This window comes from Fundulus heteroclitus, chromosome 21, assembly GCF_011125445.2.
Source record: "Fundulus heteroclitus isolate FHET01 chromosome 21, MU-UCD_Fhet_4.1, whole genome shotgun sequence".
NCBI lineage: Eukaryota > Metazoa > Chordata > Actinopteri > Cyprinodontiformes > Fundulidae > Fundulus > Fundulus heteroclitus.
In genome coordinates this window covers 15589144-15610236 of record NC_046381.1, presented here as the reverse complement: position 1 = coordinate 15610236, position 21093 = coordinate 15589144, and the positions used below count along the sequence as shown (strand labels likewise).

Below are 21093 nucleotides of genomic sequence, written 5' to 3'. Positions count from 1 at the left end.
ATCAGATTGAGCCTTCACCCAAGGCATGCTCTTGTATCATATTATTGTTACTGTGTTGTACTTTTAATTTTAATGAATAAACCCATCTAGAGACAAGAGCTGTGAATTAGCTTCTACTATAAATTCTGTGATGCACAGACTTCTGTACAACAGCTTGTCTGTGTTGTTGTGTTTGTCCCTATCAGATAAACCAAATAAAGTCCCCTGCTTTAGAGCCTTTAGTCTCTGCTGTTTTCTACCAGTTTCAGCGTGATTTTGTCTTTTCTCTGTGGGGTTATAGATCATCTGAAGCCCTCAGGTTCTCCCGCTGATGCTGTTCCACCTCGGTTGTTTAAAGAGGTTATTTCTGTCCACCTGTTTTGGCCGTTAACAGCAGTCAGGCCTCGTGTGTGGCTCCCAAAATGTTCAAACAGGCAAATAAATAAAATAAAATCTAAATATGACTGTGATCACACTTTGCTATCAAACCTCAGGCTTATTCTTAAGCTTTCCCTCTTTTATTTTAATCATTCTTCTTGTTCATTGCTTTGGTCAGTGCTTGCTTTTTTCAAAGGGCTTTAGAAATAAAGTTGGCTTTTGTGTTTTTGCGCTTTATTCAAATTCCTCCAAAGTGAAACTTCTATTATAAATTCAGACAGCAGTAAGTTGAGGATCAACCATAAATATACACGTGTGGCAATCTCATTGTCAACTAGAGGCTAAACGGCTAAAAAAAAAAACAAAAAAAAAATATTTTTTGCTGTTTCTACTGCATTAAGTTTGGCACCATCTGCTTTTTGAGATACAAATCACAACTTTTACTAATGATTGTGCCCCCCTCCCCCCCTTCATGTTGCTTAGAGACACAATATATAAAAGCTCTCACATCAAATATTCATTGTTTATGTGACTGGGATAGTACATATTCAGCTGGTGTAACAGAGATAGCGCGTAACACTACCCTGCTGCAGATGGCCTATTGTGCCGTCACAAAGACAAACATCAAGACCGATATATATTTCAGGAAAGAGGAGACAGGCTTCTGGTCAGACGTTGGGCTTTAGTTTCATTTAATCATTTATTGTTTTTCCCTTTCGAGGATATAAAGTCCAGCTAGCCTTAAAAATCAGCTTTAGTGTTCAAACTAACACGTGAGGTGACTAATGCAAAGGAGTGAACATTTCTATACAGATCAAATATCCTTCCATCAGCAGGAAAATGGTGACACACAGAAAGAAAGAAAAAAGAAGCTATCCTGAACTTTTTAATGTAGAAAGTAATCATTTAGTCACACAGCATGAAGAAGAGCTGAATGAAACAGGGCTGTCCTAACATTCAGGAGGAGAAACATTGTAAACAATAAACCTGGCTCAACTGTACCGTGTGTCACCAGCAGAAAAAAAAAAAAAAAAAAAAAAACTTCAACCTTTATGAATCAAAATCAGAACATACAAAGAGAGAAATATGAATTATACACAGTGATCTAGGCCAGGCACGTCATAATCACAAATATGCGATCCCTGATATATAAATTAAATGTGGAAAAAAAAATAAACCAAACACCTAAACCAAAACTGGCACCGACAAGATTTATGATCACTAAACGACAAATAAACTTTCAAGTTTGAATCACTGAGTCCACAGTTTCGTTTTTGTTTTTTAATTAGGATTAAAAACAAGATTGAGAGGTATTCACAAGACTTGTGCAAAAAAAAAAATTAAAATTCTTAAATATTAATGCACGTAGCAAAGCTAAAAACAACAAAAAAAACCAGGATAAATATTTACATTATCACCTGCATGTGGCACAGCTCTGGGTAAAAAACAGAGAAACATGATGCCAGCATTTTAAAAACCCTGAACAAGTTTACACCCGCTGCTCCAGGTTCTCCAGAGGCCAGCTCCGTCACCAGGGTCGTCCCGCCGCGCTGGATCGAAACCCTGGCAACACGTCTGGAGACGCCAGCGGAGCAACAAAGCTGTGGATACCAGGACTCCTCTGGGGAGCCTGATGCACCCGGCGGCTGGTCTTTCACCACGGAGGTGAGCGCGGCCTCGGTGTGCTGCGGGGGAAGGTCACTGCGGTGCTGCTGTTCGATTGGCCATGGCAAAGTTCTGCTGGAGCAGAACCAGAGAGGTACGAAGCTGTGGAGAACATGGGACCGAATTAGTGAAGGACGGGCGTCTGGCTTTTACATCAAACAGCTGCATATGCCCTGCCTTGCTAAAGCATCAACGCCCACTGGCACATTAGTAATTTAATAGTAATATAGTAATATCATCATTATTGTCATTGAAACACTCCCTATACGCCGAGACACAGTTCGGTAGGCAATTTGGGGTTAAGTGCCTTGCCCAGGGGCACATCGACATGTGGCAAGGGGAAACTGGGATCGAACCCACAACCTTCTGATTACCAGACAATTACCCACAACTTTCTGATTACCAGACGACTACTCAAAGTTTGTGGCTCATTAGAGCCACAAACTTTAATGTGTTTTAATGGAACATGGTTACATTTTTATAAATAAAGGTCTGAAAAGTGCGGAGTGCATTTTGTACTTGGAGGGGGGGGGGGGCATTTACTTTGGTAATAATGTCCAGAGCAACTAAATGTTTTGAGAATCAACCTACTTTTTGGGTCCACTTGCGTGCAACATGCTGTGAATTCAAACCCGGCTGTTCTATGAAGACCTCAAAGGTTTATTGGAGAACCTTAATGACGAAGCAGCATCATGAAGACCAGGGGATAAGTTATTAAAGCAGGTTTAGTCTAAAACCCTGAGCCTCCCACGCAGTCCCGTTCAATCCCTTTAAAAATTGGAAACTGTGTGGCACAACGACAAGCATATACTGTGGCATGGAGGCCCGCATTAATCAGACAAGGATCCAAGATGGCCACGGTAACTCTGGAGAGGCTGCAGAGATTCACAGCTCAGGTGGGAAACTCGGTTCACAGAACAACTATTAGCCGTGGCAAGAGGAGAGGCGCCGCTGAAGTCTTGCTTCCGATTTGCCACAAATCATGTTGGGGACACAGGTGTTCTGGTCAGACCAGACCAAAACTGAACTTGTGGGCCAAGAGGCAGAGCGCTATGTGCATCAGAAAAACCAACACTGGACATCACAGCTTTGCCGTAAAACAGGGTCAAATTATGCTGCGGCGAAGCATTTCTTCTGCGGGGGACAGGAAAGCCGATCATTTGAGATGAGAAGACTAAAACTTCAAACTGAAACCAAGATTTCCCTTCCAGCAGAACAGCCTCGCTAAACTACAGCGGTTTAGATCAAACCCCCTTCATTTATTAGAACCTGGTCGGAGTCCAGACCTAAATCCAGTACGGAATCTTTGGCATGACTTGAAAAATCAATGTTTACACATGTGCAGCTTTCCATTTAAATTTTACAGAGCTTGATAAATAGACATGCATAAATGAAAGGAAAATGGGCAAAAATAGTCAATCTATGTGAAAAGATGGCATATACAGTCCCCAGAAGACGTCCAGAGGCAGGAAATCTAGAAAGCGTTGGGTCAAAGAAGCTTCACACAACCACACACACCATTTTTCCCTTTACCTATAAGTGTTAAAAAACACACATCATTTCCTTCCCCTTTTAATTATGCACTTCTTTCAGTTGGTCTATAACATGAAACATAATTAGCGGTGAGGATCATGTTACACGTTAGCAGTCCACATATCTCACTTGTTCTAGGAGCTGAATGGAGTCCTGCAGGACCGTTTTTAGCAGCTGCATGTCCTCATTGGGCCCGACCCCTGGCCCTGGTTTGGGACCGTACTGTGCTCCAAACCTGTCAAAACGGAGACCACCATTTTTATGCATTCGATATAAAAAAAAGGTGCACTAGCAAGCAGAAAAAAAAAAATCATGCAACTTTAGACGGCGGCTTGTGCAACGCGTCTTGCATAAGAAACCACCGCATCACCTCCAGCGCTACTCCAGCTGCTGATTGTCCTATAGACCGGCCACAGAAATATGCTACCTAAAAAGGAGAGGTTATCCCCACCTGGTCTCCATCCTCTCCCTCAGTCGGTGCTTCGTCGTCAGGTACATGCGGTGAGCCACGTCCTCCATGGCCCACAGCTTGAAAAACAAGCCCAGATTCAGCACCACCAGGATCAGCAGACTGAAACAAAGGGAGAGCACAGAGTTTTATGTCACGACAGCCAGACGGGACGGCGGTATCAGATGAACGACGCAGACACAAAAAGGTTCCAGCGTTTGCAGGTTGGACAAGGAATGACTTTCACGCCCGACCTGGAAAGATACGCACCCTCCCTCAACAAACACACAAAATCACAATGTTGAACAGCAGCTTCGGTGTCTCCACTTACATCAGACTCATGGCAGCAACTATCGCCGTAGTGCTCCATCTGTGTGTGCCCGTCATTTCTGCGGGGCCTAAAAAAAACAGAGCACGACATTGAAATAAATGCTTTTGAACTTCTTTTTTTTATAGGGTGCAGTGAAAAAAAACGTTTTTTTTTTTTTTTTTAAATCAATCAGAAAACTTGCCGCTGCTTTACTGTAACATGATATTCCCAACCAGGGGCAGGAAACATTGTGTAACAGAGGCTTCCAATAAATGTTGCCACACTCTTCCGCTGCTGTGATGCAACGTCTTCTACGTTTTATTTTATCTTTCAAACTGGCTTCTCACTCTAGGGACTGTATGCAAATGAGTCAATTTGTCACCAAGCTTCTAATGCAAATCACCACTTTGCGAAACCAGCACTTATAGACAAGTTAGGCGATTGTTCCACAAATGAAAATTAGACGCGAAGCCTTTGTACCCCTGTTGCCGTCTCTGTGCTCCGGATCCTGCCCGTACTGCTTGCTGGGCCTTTTATGATCCAGCAGGGTCCGGCTGAACGTTCGCCTCCTCCGGCGGACCCCTCCCAGCTTCCCCGACTCCACGGCTGCCTGGTTCATCTCCGCCTCCTCCTCCAGCAGTTCAGCTTCTATATCAGCACGAGGGAACAAAACGTGTAGAAAAGGAACAGTCGGCTAAGAAGCCATTTATGTAAAAACAATCACCTTGTTCTTGTTCCTAAAAGTTTTGTTTGTTCGTAAAGAAATTCTTCTTATAGCACTTTAGATGACAACTGTATTAATTTTGTCCCAAAGATTAGGTGATTCATAACCTACAATTTATCTGCAATAATATGGGGGAGGGGGGAATCTGTTTCGTTTTCCAAACCTAGACTATAAAAAATGATGTGAAAGTTATTCTGAGCAAAGGACAAGTTACCAACAATATTACTGCAATATCCTCAGAATCATCCTGCTGTTGCAAAGATTTCACCGTTCATTACAGTCTTATTTGTAACTTTACACTATAGTTAAGAAAATGTTCCACATTTTAAGCCACCTTAAATGTACATAATTCAAATGAAGCACTTAAATCTCTGCTTTATTTCCTTTTTATTTAATTTTTTCAATCCACTATATATATATATATATATATATATATATATATATATATATATATATATATATATATATATATATATATATATCTATATAATATATATATATATATATATATATATATATATATATATATATAATATATATATATATATATATATATATCTTTTCCTCCTTTTGGCACCTTCTTTTGATTATTGAGCCGATGTGACAAGTGAATTTCTCCACTGTGAGATCAATAAAGTCTATCTCATCTTATCCTGTAACATTGCAACCACAGATTCCCGTATATAGCATAAGCATTTATTTAAGAGACACACATAAAGGGGCCTCTAACTGAGATGCTATAAATATCTCCAAATTGTGACTTGCTTTTGTATTCATTGCCATTTACTCTGATATATAGAAATAAACCACCTGCCTTTGGAAGACTACCAGTAAGTAAATAGTTGTTGGTCCAAACTTTTTTGTGGGTGCCGGCTGTCGAATCCAGAAAAATTTATGCTCAGTTCGTTTCCATCTAATCTGAACGAGCCTGACTTTTCAGGTTGCCATTTATATTACCGTAAATGATTTTCTGCCAACGTCACCATTATGTGAAACCTTGTGTTTTTCTGTCACATGCAAAATATCTCAAGCTGAGTCATTTTGCAAAGAATTACTGTAAACATCAGTCTTTAGATGGACAAAACTGGTGGACAAGCACCTGTGACCACATACGTTTTGCCCCAATTTGCAGTCAAGCTCTGTGTTGGTCCATCAAATCACAATAAAATGCATTTAAAGTTGAGGTTGCACTGCACTGCATCCTACCTATTGGCGGATATTTGGTCGTTTTTAATCCTCCACAGTGATATGACTAATTCACACGCAATAAATGATAACGGTCTGCAGCACCAGCCTCGTGTGGCATGCGTTCAGAGCGGCTGATAAGAGCGACTGCAATATCGGCCTTTATGTTCTTTGCCCTTCCAGCAAACACAGCGGTAATATGATTCAGCAGCGCAGTGCTTTATGTGTGCTGTTCGTATCGGACAAAAGATAAAATAAATCACAGGCTGGGGACAAAAAGTAAAGGACAAACCCTTTTTTTTGACAACGCACAGTGAGACAGAAAAAAAAAAACTCACCCAGCTGTTTAAAATTTTCTTCAATGCCACTCCAGGAGTTTTTGGTAATGAAGGATTTGACTAGACCCCATGGTTGCTTCCTGTACTTCACGTCAGAGTACACCCTAAAAAAAGGCATTAAAAAAAGGAAGTTTTGAGTTCAAGCCCATTAACATTTAAACAAGAAGTCCGCAAATAGGTGAATTGCTTCATCACCTTAGTCGGCACTTCCTCTTGGAGACGCTTATGATGTAGTAGCGGTTTTGCGTGTAGAAGTAGTCATGGTAGGGAACGTCATGAGTGTACACCTCGGCATCCACCAGGTAGTACTGACCCTCCCTGGATTCTTTGTACAGAGTCTGCAAGGGTAAACGAAGCTCCAATAAGCCAAACAAAAACCCGTGTTTACATGTCCACCTGAGCGTTCCCATGAGCAGGACCGCACCTGTGTCTCTGTAGCAGTGGAGAACTTCCCAATCAGCGGGTTATTGATGGTTATCGTGTAGTTCAGGTTCCGCTTGTTGTTCCCCGACTCGTCCTTCTGCCAAGCAGTGAAGTTGAGATCTGAGGCACAAAAAGGGGGCACTTTTCATTAAAAAAGCTTTCCCGGTTAGGTCAGTTCTAGCGTGCGGGGAACGGATCTAAGGCCCTACTTGTTATCCTGCGGGTGTGCAGAAACCTGCGAGTGAAGCTGGAGTCTGTGAAGAGCAGCTCGAACATTTTGTTGGCGCTTATGTGGAAAACCCTGTTGAGATACAGCCGCCCCGGCTCCTCGGACCCGCTGAGTCGGTCCTCCACTGGTGGGGTGGGGAAAAAATTAATTAGAGCAACGTAACCAAAACAGCAGCGGAGAGGAATGATCTGCGTCCCCGTTTGCCCGTTTTACCATCGTCGAAGGTTTCTGAGCCGCTTTGCTCCGACTCGTTGTTCTCGTTGGCGTTGAGGTCGAGGGACTGCGCCGAACGCTTGGAAAGGCGCTCCGGGACGCGCCTCTCCATCGAGGGAGCCGGACTTCTCGGCAGAAGCGGGCTGTTGCGAGACTCGTCCTGCAGAACGTGGACAGCGTTATTAAGGAGACAATTTAAAACAGAGACCATATTTGGTAACGGGCCAAAAAGAAGACGGTACCACGTTGGGGGCCTTCGGTGAGCTGATGGAAGAGGGGAGGTCCTCGGCTTGAGGAGTGGAGCTCTGCAACGGACCGTACTCCACCACCGGGAGGCGGAGGCTGTTGGGCCGCTCCGGTCTTCCAACACCATCGTCACCACCGCCGTTGAGCTTCTGCTGCAGGCTAAAAAACATAATAATAATAATAATTAAAAACTGATGAAAGCCAAGTGCAAACTTTTCTATCTTTAGCTCCTCCCTCAGAGAACAACAGCTTTCCATTTTCTTTGCCATTTTCTTGCACATCGCTATTTGATAAAGAATCTACGTCCAGCCAAAGAAAGTTTCTGCTTGCAAATACTTCATTCAGATTAGAGTTCCTTGTCCTATCTTCATGTTTATCTTCCTTTTATCAGCGTGTTTTTAAACCAAATGGTTGCTCGTCGTTCTTCCTCTTCTCCCTTTAGTAGATTCAGAGTATTTGCAATGGCATATTTGGCTTTTTTGGGTGTGCAAGCCGTCTACCTCAGGTTGCTATAGGTTCTGAGTCTGTTGCCTGGTTGGAGGGCTTTCCTAACTAAACTTAGAGAACCGATGATTTGAAGTCTTCTTTAAGGGATCGTAGTTATCTGACTGTGACATATATCTTACAGTACAAGTTTGTTTAGAGTTATTTTGATCAGGGATCATAACCCGTCTTAGTCTGTAAGACTCAGCTGGCTCAAATAGGGATCAGAACTAAAATAAAGTAGAAAAATCATGTCATATGCGCGACATTTTCATGAACATTTCTCAACAACTCTAAAAATACACAGTAAAAAACTGATACGCAATGGTGTGAGTACATAAGTACAGAATACTTTTAAACAGGAACGAAATGGAAGAAGGGACTAAATGGCAAAATGGGTACAAATCTGTGTAGGACTGAATTGCTTGTTTTCTGTAAGTCAGCAGAAAAATGTTTGAGCTCCAACTGGGATCGCTGCATGCATTTCTGAAACATTGAGAAGCTTTAAAAATAAGGTGGTTTGTGTGGAGGACGGAGGCAAAGTGGAATGGCCAAGTTTCACTGTCAAAGTTCATCAGCGATCACGTCGAACAGTGTGCTTCAGCCGATGCATTTCATCAAGATGATTGTCTCGTCTTGATAAGGTTTCCTGCAGAACACCTGTGTCACTAGCTAGTAGCTACTTCCTCCACCAGGCTATGGCCAGGAGCGCAATCCTACCAGCCACCCCCACCATGCATGCACCCACTGTACAGCTTATAGAAGAGGTCGCCAAAGCGGCGGCCAGCAGTTCAAATCTGGATTCAGGATGCAATTTTTACTCAAATATTTTTTGTAGGCTTTAAAAAGGACAAGATGGTACATTCCTGATCAAAATCTTAAAACAAAGAATTTACAAGTTTGTTTGCATTCTCTGCTGTTGGATTAAAGCTGGTTGTAAGTTCTTCAAAAGTACAAAAAAATAAAATAATTCTTCCCTAGTTTTAACGTTTTTATAAGTGTGGAAATGTACACAGGTAAAGAAAATTAGAAAATTTTAACTGCTAAATTCATACCAGTTAAAGTTTCTGTGCCGCTTCCTGCTTTGCCACGATGACTTGATGGGTCAAACGTTCAACGTCTCACAACAGACCAAACGTCAATACCTCAGACTATGTTGAAATCGCGATGTTGTCAACCAGTGCCTCTTGTGACGTCGTCGACCCAAATATGCAAAATCCTGATTTAGTTTTTCAGTGCGTTTAAAAAAAAATGGGGGGGGGGGTATATTTTGTAAAATACCACAGAATTAAAAACACAGCTTTTATCACAAAGACAGGATTTCCACTAAGTGCTTGTTAACCAACCAAAAAAAAAAAAAAAAAAAAAAAAGGAAGAAAGAAAAAACAAAGAAACCCAGTCTGGTATCTTTACCATTAGGTAAGAAGAAGAAAGAAAAAAACAAGCACATCCAAGTTTCCATGAACTAAAAGGCGAGTTACCTGGTCTGCCCGCTTGATTCTGCTGGTGACACCTGTAAACTCTCCATGTCCTCATTGCTCAGGCCCAGATCGTTGCCATAATGCTGCTTAACCATCTGCCACAGCTCTGGGCACGTCAGAGACTAGAATAATACAATAATAAAAGTTAAAGGCATGTATGCAGAGGTCTCCTCCTGCGTTCTCTAGGCACCAGAAGACTAACAACAAGTAATTATATGCGGAGGGGTTGCCTGGAGAACTCCATAAGGAATAATTTACAGTCTTATCTCCATGGGTGACAGCCTACAAACATGATCATCAGTCAGCTAGGTCAGTCAGGTTGCATTACTTTGTTCCCAAAGCATTTAGAAGCTCGGATTACCCAATATCTGTTAGAGGGAGAAAAAAACAGCCCAGAACAAACTACTTCTTTACGGGAGGCGCGGCTAGGAGCAGATCTGTCCGGTCAGACTGATAAATAAGAGCGATCGCTTTTATTTTAGCCTGGCTTGTGAGAACAAGCAGAAACTTCGGGGGAACCGGTTCCTCCAGGGTCCTCTTACCTGCCAGAGGACGAGCTCTCCCCCCCACGCTGACGCTGTGCGCTCCGACCGGACTCTGCGGCAGACCGACGCGAACTGCGCCGTGTAACCTGAACGCACCACCGCGCCGCGTTCAGGAAGTCCGCAACTTTACGCGCCGCCCACACCTCCCTCCCTCCCCACCCCGGACAGATGTTTGGCAGAAACTCCCCCCGGCGCTCCTCCGTCCGCAGAGAGCAGCAGCGACGGTCTGAGCTCAGCAGCGAGTCGTCGGAGCCACCGGCAGGTTTACCGATGCGAACCAGACCTCCTGGCCACACCCACATGGGGTCAATGAACTCAGGTTGGTACACATGTGTTTACCTGATCCAACAGCTCCACCCCCACGCCGGTGGGAGGGGGGTGGAAAAAAAAAAGGGCAGAGCTCAAATTAAAGGGCTAAAGTCCTCTCTGATAGAAAGTCCATCATAATAAATAATCTATCAGAGGAGGTCACCTCAGGGCATCTCTCTCTTCTCTCTGCTGTTTGTATTTGTTGTTTATTTACAGCCAGGATCCCCCCTGATTAAAACTGGGCAAACCTATCAGTTACTTCCTGGTTTTAATAGCCATTTTTATATCCCAACCCTTTTGTTCTGACGGTCCCCTTTCATTGCATTTTACAGCGCCCTGCAAAAACAGCCTCAGCAGCATTTTATTGAGAATTTCTGTGATAGAGCAACCCAGATAGAGACTTATATAGCCATTAAAAGACAGGCATTGAATTTTTATTTCTTATTTAGTCACACATCTAGCGCCTGATGTTTTGTTGCCGTTCTTCGCTACAAAATAAAGCAACCTCTGAATGAGGATCACCTGAAGATCGATTTTCAAATCTGGGCTTTGACTACACCATTTTAAAAGGTATGTATGCTTTGATCTAAAACCATTCTACTGCAGCTATGTTGTAAATTGTTGTCCTGCATCCCAATCTCAAGTCTTTTGCAGCCTCCAGCAGGATCTCTTCCAGTGGTACCCCGCATTTAGCGCCATCCATCCTCCCACTTTACCTGTCCCTGCAAAATGTGTGTACCCTGACAGCATGAAGCTGCCCCCAACATGTTTTCCCAGCTGCATGGTTTGTCCAGGGTCACATGCATCGTTAGTTTTCCCACAACACTTAGCGTTTTGCATTTATGCCAAGAAAAAAAAATTGATTTAGGTGAATAATATATATATATATATATATATATATATATATATATATATATATATATATATATATATATATATATATATATATATATATATATATCTATATATATATATATATCTATATATATATATATATATATATATATATATATAAAAATCTCCCCTAAACTGTGAACCCCTGCAGCTACCCAGTTTATGCCGGGGTATCAGAGTGAAGGGGCCGAATAAACACTCTACACCTCACCATCACATTTTTATTCGTAAAAATAAATGAATACCCATTATTTTCACTCACTACCCTGTGTTGGTCTATCCCGTTAAATGCCAATGTGTACAATATGACAAAACATGTAAAAATGTAAGGACTCTGGATACTTTTGCAAGGAATTGTATAGAACTAAGACTGTTCTTAACCTGCGTCCATTGCTCTTCTATCCGCTGGAACCTCCGCGAAGCTTCAAGCTGCATCAATAAGTCAGTTTGATTCCCTTTCCTGGTGTTTACTATTATAAAAACAGCCACAATCTGACATTTTAGCTTCCCTTTTTTTCTGGTTATGGCGATCCGATTTGAGCTTTAAAGTCACCTTTCAGCAGCGCCACATGAAAACAAACCTGCTTCTGGGTCTCAGAGCTTCACATTTTTTAAAGTTTTCCGTCTTTTTACTAACTCATTTGGAAAGTTTTTACCTGAACACACCCCTTCAAAAAAAAACAGCCTCAACTCGCATGCAGCAGTAATTTTTGTTGCATTGTCTTGGAAGTGCAAAAGGAAACATGTTTTGTTTGTTTGTTTTTTTCTCAGTACTTTTTCATCAATAACTGAGGTAAAGGTGCTCAGCGATAGATCTCATAGGTTTATTTTTACCCACAACCACAAGACATGGAGGTAAATGTCACCAAACGTTACTTTAACTCAGCCTGTAGATCACAGTAAGCAAACACTGCCTGTTGAACTCGTGCGAAAACCCCGACAGCTCTTCAGCGATAACCTCAAAGACAGCAGCCGTCTCTGGGATTCTCTCTATCTACTTTCAGATAAGCGCCTTTAAAACTGGACGTACTGTTCCTCTGGGACGATTTGGGACGGCAGAAGCCCGAGTTTGCAGCCGAAGCTTGCAACGCTGACCCTTACCTTGTTCAGCAGAGTGTTCTGCCACATGCGGAAAACGCTCAGATAGCTTTTCTCTCTTGCAGAGAAGGAAGCAAAGAAATACTGTGGATAAATAAAGATGAATGTTAACAGTGTACGCATTCCTTATTAAAAAAAAAAAAAGGTCTAAATCACAGCTTTCAAGTCCAAATACCTTCTCATCGTTCGCGCAGATCTGGATGGCATTGGGGATAAATCGCGCCGTTTTCTCTCTGGACATTGAGGTGACGTCTTTGAGAGACAGTGCAATCTGTAAATACATTTTAAATAAAAGAGACGTTATGGAAACTAAAGAGTGCCAACTTGACCCATTTTGGATTCATAATGTTTTTAAGTACAGTCTCTGGTGCATGCCGTCATTTCCTGTTTGTGGTTTAACAAAACCTCAGGGGGAAAAATGTATGGAATTATTGTTCTGTTTGACCAAAGTAAAAAAAAAAAAAAAAAAAAAAAAAAAAAACACGGCACTAACCTTTTTTATTTACCAGTTTGGTGTGTTGGCTTTGTATAAGCAGAACTTAAAACATGAAATGGAATCATGGGACAAAAAAAGAATAAAAATAAAAATCCCAGTCTTGTTTTTGGCTCCGACTAACAAAAAAACATTAATTTTATTTTATTTTTATTTTTGTACAAAGCTCATTTTAGAAAACTAAAAATATCCCACAGCGAAAATGTTATTTTATTTGCATCATTTGGCTTTGATTTGCACCAAACTCTCCCCAACGATTCAATAACTTTTCCCCCAACATTAGGACTTTTCATAAGACTTTTCAGCTAATAAATAAAACTACTTTCCATATCTGATTTGACCATATTGACTCCAATTAAACAGATTTCCTTACTTCCTCATCGCTGAGCTATTCCGTTATTTATCCACAACAGGATGGTCAGTTTTTAAAATAAAATAGTTTTGTCCTACATGTCATAGTTTTAATTTGCTACGAATGAAAATGGTTAAACAGCAGCCAAGAATAGTAACTACATGTAGTTTTCTATCTATATTTTTTGGTCTTTTCAGGGTCTGTAAATCACTGAAGCTAGATTTTAAAGGAGGCACAACTAAAGCATGTCTTGTATGGAAAATAAGAGTCTGATGTCCAGCCCAGTATGCAAGTCAAGGTTGAAAAGCAGATGTCTTCTGTCGTCTCACATAAGCTGATATCATTGCCCTGACAAACTGTGTTGATAAGCAAATGTAACAGTATAAATCTCTACAGACGCATTATATCTGTGGTTGGTAAGCTCCGCTGCAAGATATTAGATAGACTGAAATGAAGAAACAAAGCTGGAATTTCCGGTCTGCACTTACCTTTTTTGTATTTGTCACAACTTAAATCTTAAAATCGATCTTAGAGAAAGTAAACGCCCCTTTAAATGAGTTGTGTTGGAGCAAAAGCCTCTTTTCCCACTCTAAGAGTAGTTCACGTGTTGAAAAATATACATTACCATCCATAAAATATTGATTTTATGGGTAAAATATTTGTATACAGATTTATAATTTGAAGTTGCCGCCCCCCCCCCCCCCTCCCTCCCCTCCAAGTGTCATCACCTTTGTGCCACGAAACACATTGCTGTAGAAACAGAGCCAGTTCTCGGAGAGATATAGGCGTCCCTGATGGAGAATGTCCCGATGGAGGGCACAGGGATAGTCTGAGGAGAAAAGCATAGGACAGATATCCCAGACGGACAAATAAAAAATAAAATTAAAGTTTTATTTTAAACCTTTCAGAAAACTCCCAGGAAGTTTTTTTATTTTTTTTAAAGACGATTCAAAATGATGTTATTTACAGCTCAGATGTTCTTAAATTATATGTACATTATATGCTAAATGTAAAAAATATATAATAATAATTCACCAAAGACTACAAAAGAAAAGAAAAAATGTTAGTCTCTAAATTCCCAATAATAATAATAATAACAGTTATTTTACCCATTATGAACTGACCTAATATGAGTATTTCAGATTCAGGCACCTCCTTGAACAGCCTCTTGAACTCTTCCACCCTCTGTTTGTAGCTCGGCAGAGGAGATTGAGGCACAGCGAGACACGGAGCCAGAGCATCGGAGCTCTGTTGGAGAAGATGGGAAGATCACACGTACATTTAAAACCTGGAGGCCACAGCACATTTGTTCTGTATTCATCTTTCAATTCACATGGTGCGGGGGGAGAAGCCTGCAGTACTCCATGTGAAACACTAGAGGGAAGTGAAAGCTATCATTTTCAGTTTTAGGTTACTCAAATCCTCCCTCGGCTTGGTGATAGTAGTCAGTGTTAATATTTTGGAGGTTTCTCAGGTGCATGCAGCAGGTTTCATTTTTTTCCTTACGTCTTCGTCCGAGCTCAGCCTGACGTCTGCCAGGGATCCCGTTTCATCCGTAACTTCATCGCTGCCAATCCCTGACCGGCTGGATAGCTGGTCCATGGTCTCCCCTGGGCTGTTTGAAGCAAAGATATTCTGGTTTAAAGACTGAAGACAATATAGTCAAAGATTAGAAAGCTATACAAGTTTTTGAGAAGGAATAATTTAAACATTAGGACACGTCAAATAAACACTTTAGCAAAAGAAAGCAACTATTTTAAAGGAACAGACTCAGTGCATCTTAATTATACAACAAATTCACTCTGAAGGGTTTAGATGTTTCCACTATACAAAGTTACGAAATGAAATATTTTTTCCCCACATACCCTGAACGTTTCACACCTTGTATTGCTTTTATAAATAAAAGCATGGCCAAAATATTTGGGCTTTTTAGACAGTAAAAGAGGGTAATGTTGAAATGAAAATAGATTCTTTATAAGAATGTGAAATAAAAAAAATGACAACTAAGGGTTGCATAAATATTCAGCTTTCAGGTCATGTATCTGAATATATATTTGGCTTCAGTCACAACACAGATAATGTCAGAGGTACATCTGAACCCTGCCAAAAAACTCAGTTTTGGTTTCTCCAGAACATTTGCCTTTAAACTCACCATTCCTGTGTTGCTCTTGCTGGATGCTTTAGGTTATAACTCATCAAATAAATCAGCATTTATGTTCACAAGCCTTTCAGGGCTGGAATATGGAAGATTTTAGATCTTAATTAGGGCAAATTAATTAATGTTAAGTACAACACAGAGTATTCATCTTTTAATAAACACACTTTTGACGTTCTCTTTAATTTCATAGTAACATTTATCCAATGATATTTACTTACTCAAATGCAGCCTTTGGTGCATTAAAATCTGCTTTGAATTCAATTATTAAAATTGGCTAATTACAGCAGGTGTTTTCAAAGAACAACTGAAACAAATACTGTTCTTATATTGCTAAACCAAAAATAGTTCAGTTAATATTGTTAAACAGGCAAACTGGAGGACCAATAAGCAAAACCCTTTTTTTATTTTGGAATTACAATGATTTACACATTAATTTCCTACAAAAAAATCTGACTAATTTGTTTAAAATAATCACTTTTTGTAGAGCAGATAAAAAAAAGACACTTTTTTTTGGTTTATACAAAATTGTGTTAATTTATTTGGCCCTCGAGTTCCTTTGACTTGACAATTTTGGCCCATGTACCAAAAAGTTTGGATACCCCTGATCCATTCCTTGAATGCTGACTTGAATATTTTGTCAAGCAGAAAGTACAGACAGAAAACCTCTCCAAAGTTGTTAACGTCATGGAAAAATAGAAGTTGGTCTATAAAATTGAAAGCGAATGCTCATCCCCATTTTTAGATGGGAAAAAAACTTTTGTTCTTTTTTGTCTATTCACTTTCTGAATGGATAATTGTTTAGTCTAAATATTCTAAGGGTTGCCAGATTTTGATGCATTTCTTGCAAGAACCCACAATCAAAGTACTTCATTTCCTTCCTAATTATTCTTAAAAATTGGAGCTATAGTGGAAGTTTCCCGCTAATCTTTGACCCCGACAGGCTAATAACAGAAACAGTTTTTTCTCATTCATCACACTCCCACACAAAAGGACTACCTACCTGCAACCCCTACCAACAGCTCTACGACCCTTTCTCTCCACTTTCCCCACTGACCCCCCCTCCTACACTACACATCTGTATCAGCAGACCCAGGAAAGCTCCAGTACCTGATGGCATTTTCTCTTTCTGCCTATAAACCCGCACTGACCAACTGGCCCCAATCTTCAGTCTCTGTAATTTAGCTTCCTTGGAGCTTTGAGGTTCCCTCCTGCTTCAAGTGCTCCACCATCCTCCATTCTCCCACATGCACCACAGACATCTGTGGTCATGAATGCTGTTGAAGCATCTGAAGGACATCGCAGGCCCGCTGCTGAACCCCCTTCAGTTAATTTACTGGATAAACAGATGGTGCAGTCAACGTGGGACTACACATCATCCTGCACCTCACCCAGCCAGGGTCCTACGGCAGGATCCTGCTTTTGGACTTCGGCTCGACCTTCAACACCATGAACCCAGTCATCCTCCACGCAGCTCAGAGTACCAGCCTCCACCCATCAGAGGGTCAGCAACTTCCTCACTGACTGGCAGCAACCACTGATCTCTATTATACACTGGAGTGCTAATCGCCCGCTGTTAGAACGAGTCGCTTTGAAGCCACCAGCCGCCATATTGGTACTCCCTATTTCCCCCCAGTAATTAGGGAATATGTGCGCTACAGCATCGAATAACGAGGATTTTCTCATGTTCAGTGGGGGGCTTAAGACTTTTAAAATGTCAAATGCCATAAACTTTTATGTTATGTACTAAAACTATGAAGTACTGAGAAAGTCATGTGCTGAAATATTTTGCATAGGAGATATCGATCGATAGATAGATAGATAGATAGATAGATAGATAGATAGATAGATAGATAGATAGATAGATAGATAGATAGATAGATAGATAGATTTAATATGAATAACATGTAAAATATTTCAGCACCTAATTTCCTAGTAGTTGATACTGTTAGTACATCCACTGACTAGAATTACCTATGAAACGTTTTCACTCAGCCAGAAAACTGCTTGTAGTTGCAACCAAATCCTGTGGGATTCTGTGAGAGTAGGGAGTAGCAAGATGGCGGCCAGTGACTTCAGTTTTTCGGGCAAATCAGCACTCCAGTGACTGGCAGCAACAGGTAAGGCTGGGGAACATCTTCTTTGACTCAAGAACCATCAACCCCAGCGCCCCCTAAGGGTGTGTTCTCTCCCTACGCCTCTTCTCTCTGTATACAAATGGCTTCACCTCACCAGGGCCCGTCTTCACAAACAATCCTAAGACTAAAAGTAGCTCTCAGTGATGTCATTTCAGGAAGAAAAAAAATAATTTCCAGAATTCAAATATTTTTCTTAGACTTTTACCCCAGTAAGATAAAAGTTATTCACAAATAAGCAAAACACTTATTTTGGATCTACAATGATTTACACATTTATTTCCTACAAAAACAATCTGAGAAATGTATTTATTTAAAAATTATCATATTTTGTAGAGCAGGTAAAAAAAATTATAAAAAAAGGAAAGATTTTTCTTAGAATTTTACCTAGGTAAGATAAAAATTATTCACAAAGCCTCTTCCGCACCTAAAGTAAACAAATGTTAGTAGTAGTGAGGAGGACTTTTAGCGGGCCTAAGTGTGTCCTAAGTAGAGAAGATGATGGAAACAGAGCTGATTGGCTGATCCACTGCCTAAACAGTGGAGAAAATGAGCCCATAAACGTCTTTAAACAATCATACAGTTATTAATATATAGATAATATAAACCGTCATCCCATAGAGGGAAATTTATTAGTTTCAGCGGCCTGATGAGTTAAAAGGCATGGCTCTAGTAAGAGGCTACATTGAGGGAAAATAAATACAAAAAAGATTGACTAAAGTGGTGAGAAATGTATAAGAGGCTGTAGTGCAGAGGAATATTTATATAATTTACAGAAAATGCTCTCAATAATAAACATTTTAGAGGAACTGGAAAAAGTTGCAGAAAATGTATGCATAAATACGGACTCTGGACAAGATGAAAGAGGGGATGAAGTATTTGCTGTATTCTACATGATGATGTCAGTAGCTTAAATGTTCATATGAGGTTTGCTTGTGTGATGCCTTCTCCTCTCTGGCTTTTGATTGCTGCGCTTCTTACTCTCCAGGCTGGTGCGTAAACACACCAAGGTGCCCAGAGAAAAAGGTGCGTTGATCTGCTGCAATAAGCTGCAAAGTGTGTCTATTTGCACCGCGACCAATTTACTGTTCAATACCATTTTCCTCCCGCAGTGGAGTTAAAAGATGCTGCTCCTCTTGGTTTTCTCCACCTCTTTTCTCCAATTTATCTCGGTTTGTTTTGCCAATTACAACCACTTTATACAAGCAGGCAATCACAATAACATGCTGGCAGGGGAGTGTAGATTAATATCAAGTAGATGAAGTAGTAAAATGACCAGTATGGCAGAAAACATAAGCAAATCAAAATGATGATAAAAATAAATAAGTTGCGTTCAAACATTTTTATAATGTGAGAAAATTATTTCACTTTGCTGAGTTTCATCATCGTGTCACACATTTCTTCATCCAGTCTAAACCAGCTAACTTCTCTCCTTTGATCATTAGGAGCACATTAGTGTGTTGTTTTTTGTACCATCAACCAATCACAGCTGTTAAAAGACAACGTCACACCTAGCAACGGGGTCAACTCCACCTCCTCATTAGGATAAAAGTTTCTGTTGTCTCCTTACTCAGAGTCGCTCTCAGCAACGATCTGAAACACAGCTAAGACTCCTAAGTGGGAATTTCTGGGCTAAGATAGGAGCTCTCTGAGAATCTTTGTGAATACGGGCCCTGATGTTTAGATGACACCGCTGTCCCTGTGCTGATCCAGGATGGCGACACGACATCTGTAAGGATGTGGGCACTAGGAGTGCCATAGAATAATCCATGCAATAAAATCAGGATGAAGACTGATTTTTTACAATATAATAGATATTTCCACTCAACCTTGTCAAACACCTTCTCTGCATCCAAGGAAATGATCACTGCCTGTGATACAGGGTCAGGTGACCCAGAATTGAAAAGTCATCTAGTATTAAGTGATGATGAGCAAGCTCCTTTTAGCAATGAATCCAGTCTGCTCCACTGATATTACAGCAGGAAGGGCTCATGTTAAACAAGTGGCTGGCACTTTGGCAAGAATTTTCTGGTCCACATTTAATGGTGAAATAAGTCCATCACTGCTCTATTCAATGGGATCCTTATGTTTCTCTGACACAAAAAAAATACATATTAGCTACAGACAGGGTAGGCGACAATTTACCTCTAATGAAAGATTCATGATAAACATTGACCAGATGACAAGTGAAATAAAAAAGTGGATAAAATGAGTTGCTAGAGAGAAGGTAAATTGTTAAATCCAAAATGCTATTGACTATCATACTATTGGGAAAGAAATGCATAAGTCATATTTTCGTTTTAAGGTTATTATAGAAGTTTCTTAATAGATTTTCCATAGTAAAAACTTTTAGGATAATTGTGTGCCAAGCAGGGATCAGAGTCTAAAATAATCGAATTGAGCTCCAACTCCCCATTAACTGCATATGCTTAAAAGCATGAGCATGAAACAAATGAAAATTTCACTCCATTTGATGTTTGCATCATAACCTGTAACTGCAGTTTTTAAATACACAGTAACACACACACGTAATTTTGATTATCAGAGATAAGCCATCCCCAAAATTCAGTTCCTAAGAAATGTATTCAATACCATTTACATAATAACTTTAAATAAAATAAATGTTGCGTGGCCTACCAATCCAAAGTACGTAAACTCGCGTTTTGACACCAGAAACACAATTCAGCTGATCAGAATTAATATTTGCCCTCAAAAGTGCAAAAGTGAGCCCGAAAATATAAAACTAAGGGTTAAACCAAAGCCTAATAAAAACAAAAAGTCATCCAACAGGGCAATCCAGAGGCACCGCAGAGCTTAGTATCAGTGAAAGAAAAACTGGTTTGTCTGGAGAGCTATACTTAGGATGGCTGTAATCTCTGTGAACAACAACCTTCCCTCAGCCGTGATCACCTTTACGCACAAGTGCAAACTTAAAAACCAGCAGACCAGAGATAAAAAACGCACGGCTGCCTCTTCCTGATGAAGAAGTCAGCTGATCTGCAGCCGTGTCAACCAGATAAAGCCCCGCGTTGTCATCCCACACACCGCTCCAGCGTCCACGTGTGTGCGCCACCGGAACCAGACGCGCAGCGATCAGCCGGCTTACCTGACGCGGAAAGGACCCAGGGCTCCTGCTCTGATCAGACCGACGTTTTATAAAAATAAAAAAAAAGTGGGTTCGGTCGCTCCTGGAGCCCCCTTAAAGGAGAGGCAGACGTCCTCCTCCTTCCGCTCGTTTCCGCAGCAGGTGCGTCTCATCCAGCCGGCAGGGGAGGAAACCTCGCGGGAGGTGACGCCTCACTGATGACGCGTTAAGACTGCTGGTTAAAGGCTCCAAACTAGCCTTTACTTTCCCTTAACTAGTTCTACCAGCAGGACCATGAGGATTATGCCCTGATTTAGGAGGAAATCAGTTGTTTTAAGTGATTTTTTTAAACCACTCGGCCATGTATGGATGTATAAATCTAAACGCTTCCA

The 21093-nt window shown here is 40.8% G+C and overlaps 1 protein-coding gene across 2 annotated transcripts; it reads right to left on the bottom strand.

The window, feature by feature from the left end:
- Positions 1–1019: 1019 nt before the first annotated feature.
- On the bottom strand, positions 1020–20855 carry gramd1c (GRAM domain containing 1c). Of its 2 annotated transcripts, none has more exons than XM_012857415.3 (18): positions 20723–20855; positions 14833–14941; positions 14451–14574; positions 14055–14155; positions 12657–12752; positions 12485–12565; positions 9636–9757; positions 7668–7830; positions 7426–7585; positions 7193–7336; positions 6985–7103; positions 6756–6898; positions 6561–6664; positions 4794–4961; positions 4335–4401; positions 4007–4126; positions 3685–3790; positions 1020–2124 (listed from the first exon to the last, which is right to left on the bottom strand). In XM_012857415.3, the coding sequence occupies exons 2-18, from the start codon at positions 14926–14928 to the stop codon at positions 2056–2058; spliced, it is 1983 nt and encodes a 660-aa protein (XP_012712869.2). In that variant the 5' UTR covers positions 14929–14941; positions 20723–20855; the 3' UTR covers positions 1020–2055. The 2 variants fall into 2 exon arrangements, with proteins under 2 accessions (XP_012712869.2, XP_035981350.1); XM_036125457.1 differs by having other exon boundaries at positions 7680–7830.
- Between the last annotated feature and the right edge of the window lie 238 nt (positions 20856–21093).

Coding starts and splice junctions, on each gene's coding strand:
- gramd1c (XM_012857415.3), bottom strand. CDS start 14,928: ATGGACCAGCTATCCAGCCGGTCAGGGATTGGCAGCGATGAAGTTACG. Junction 14,575..14,832: donor GGCTGAGCTCGGACGAAGAC/GTAAGGAAAAAA, acceptor CTTCTCCAACAG/AGCTCCGATGCTCTGGCTCC. Junction 4,127..4,334: donor GTTGCTGCCATGAGTCTGAT/GTAAGTGGAGAC, acceptor CCTTTGTTTCAG/TCTGCTGATCCTGGTGGTGC.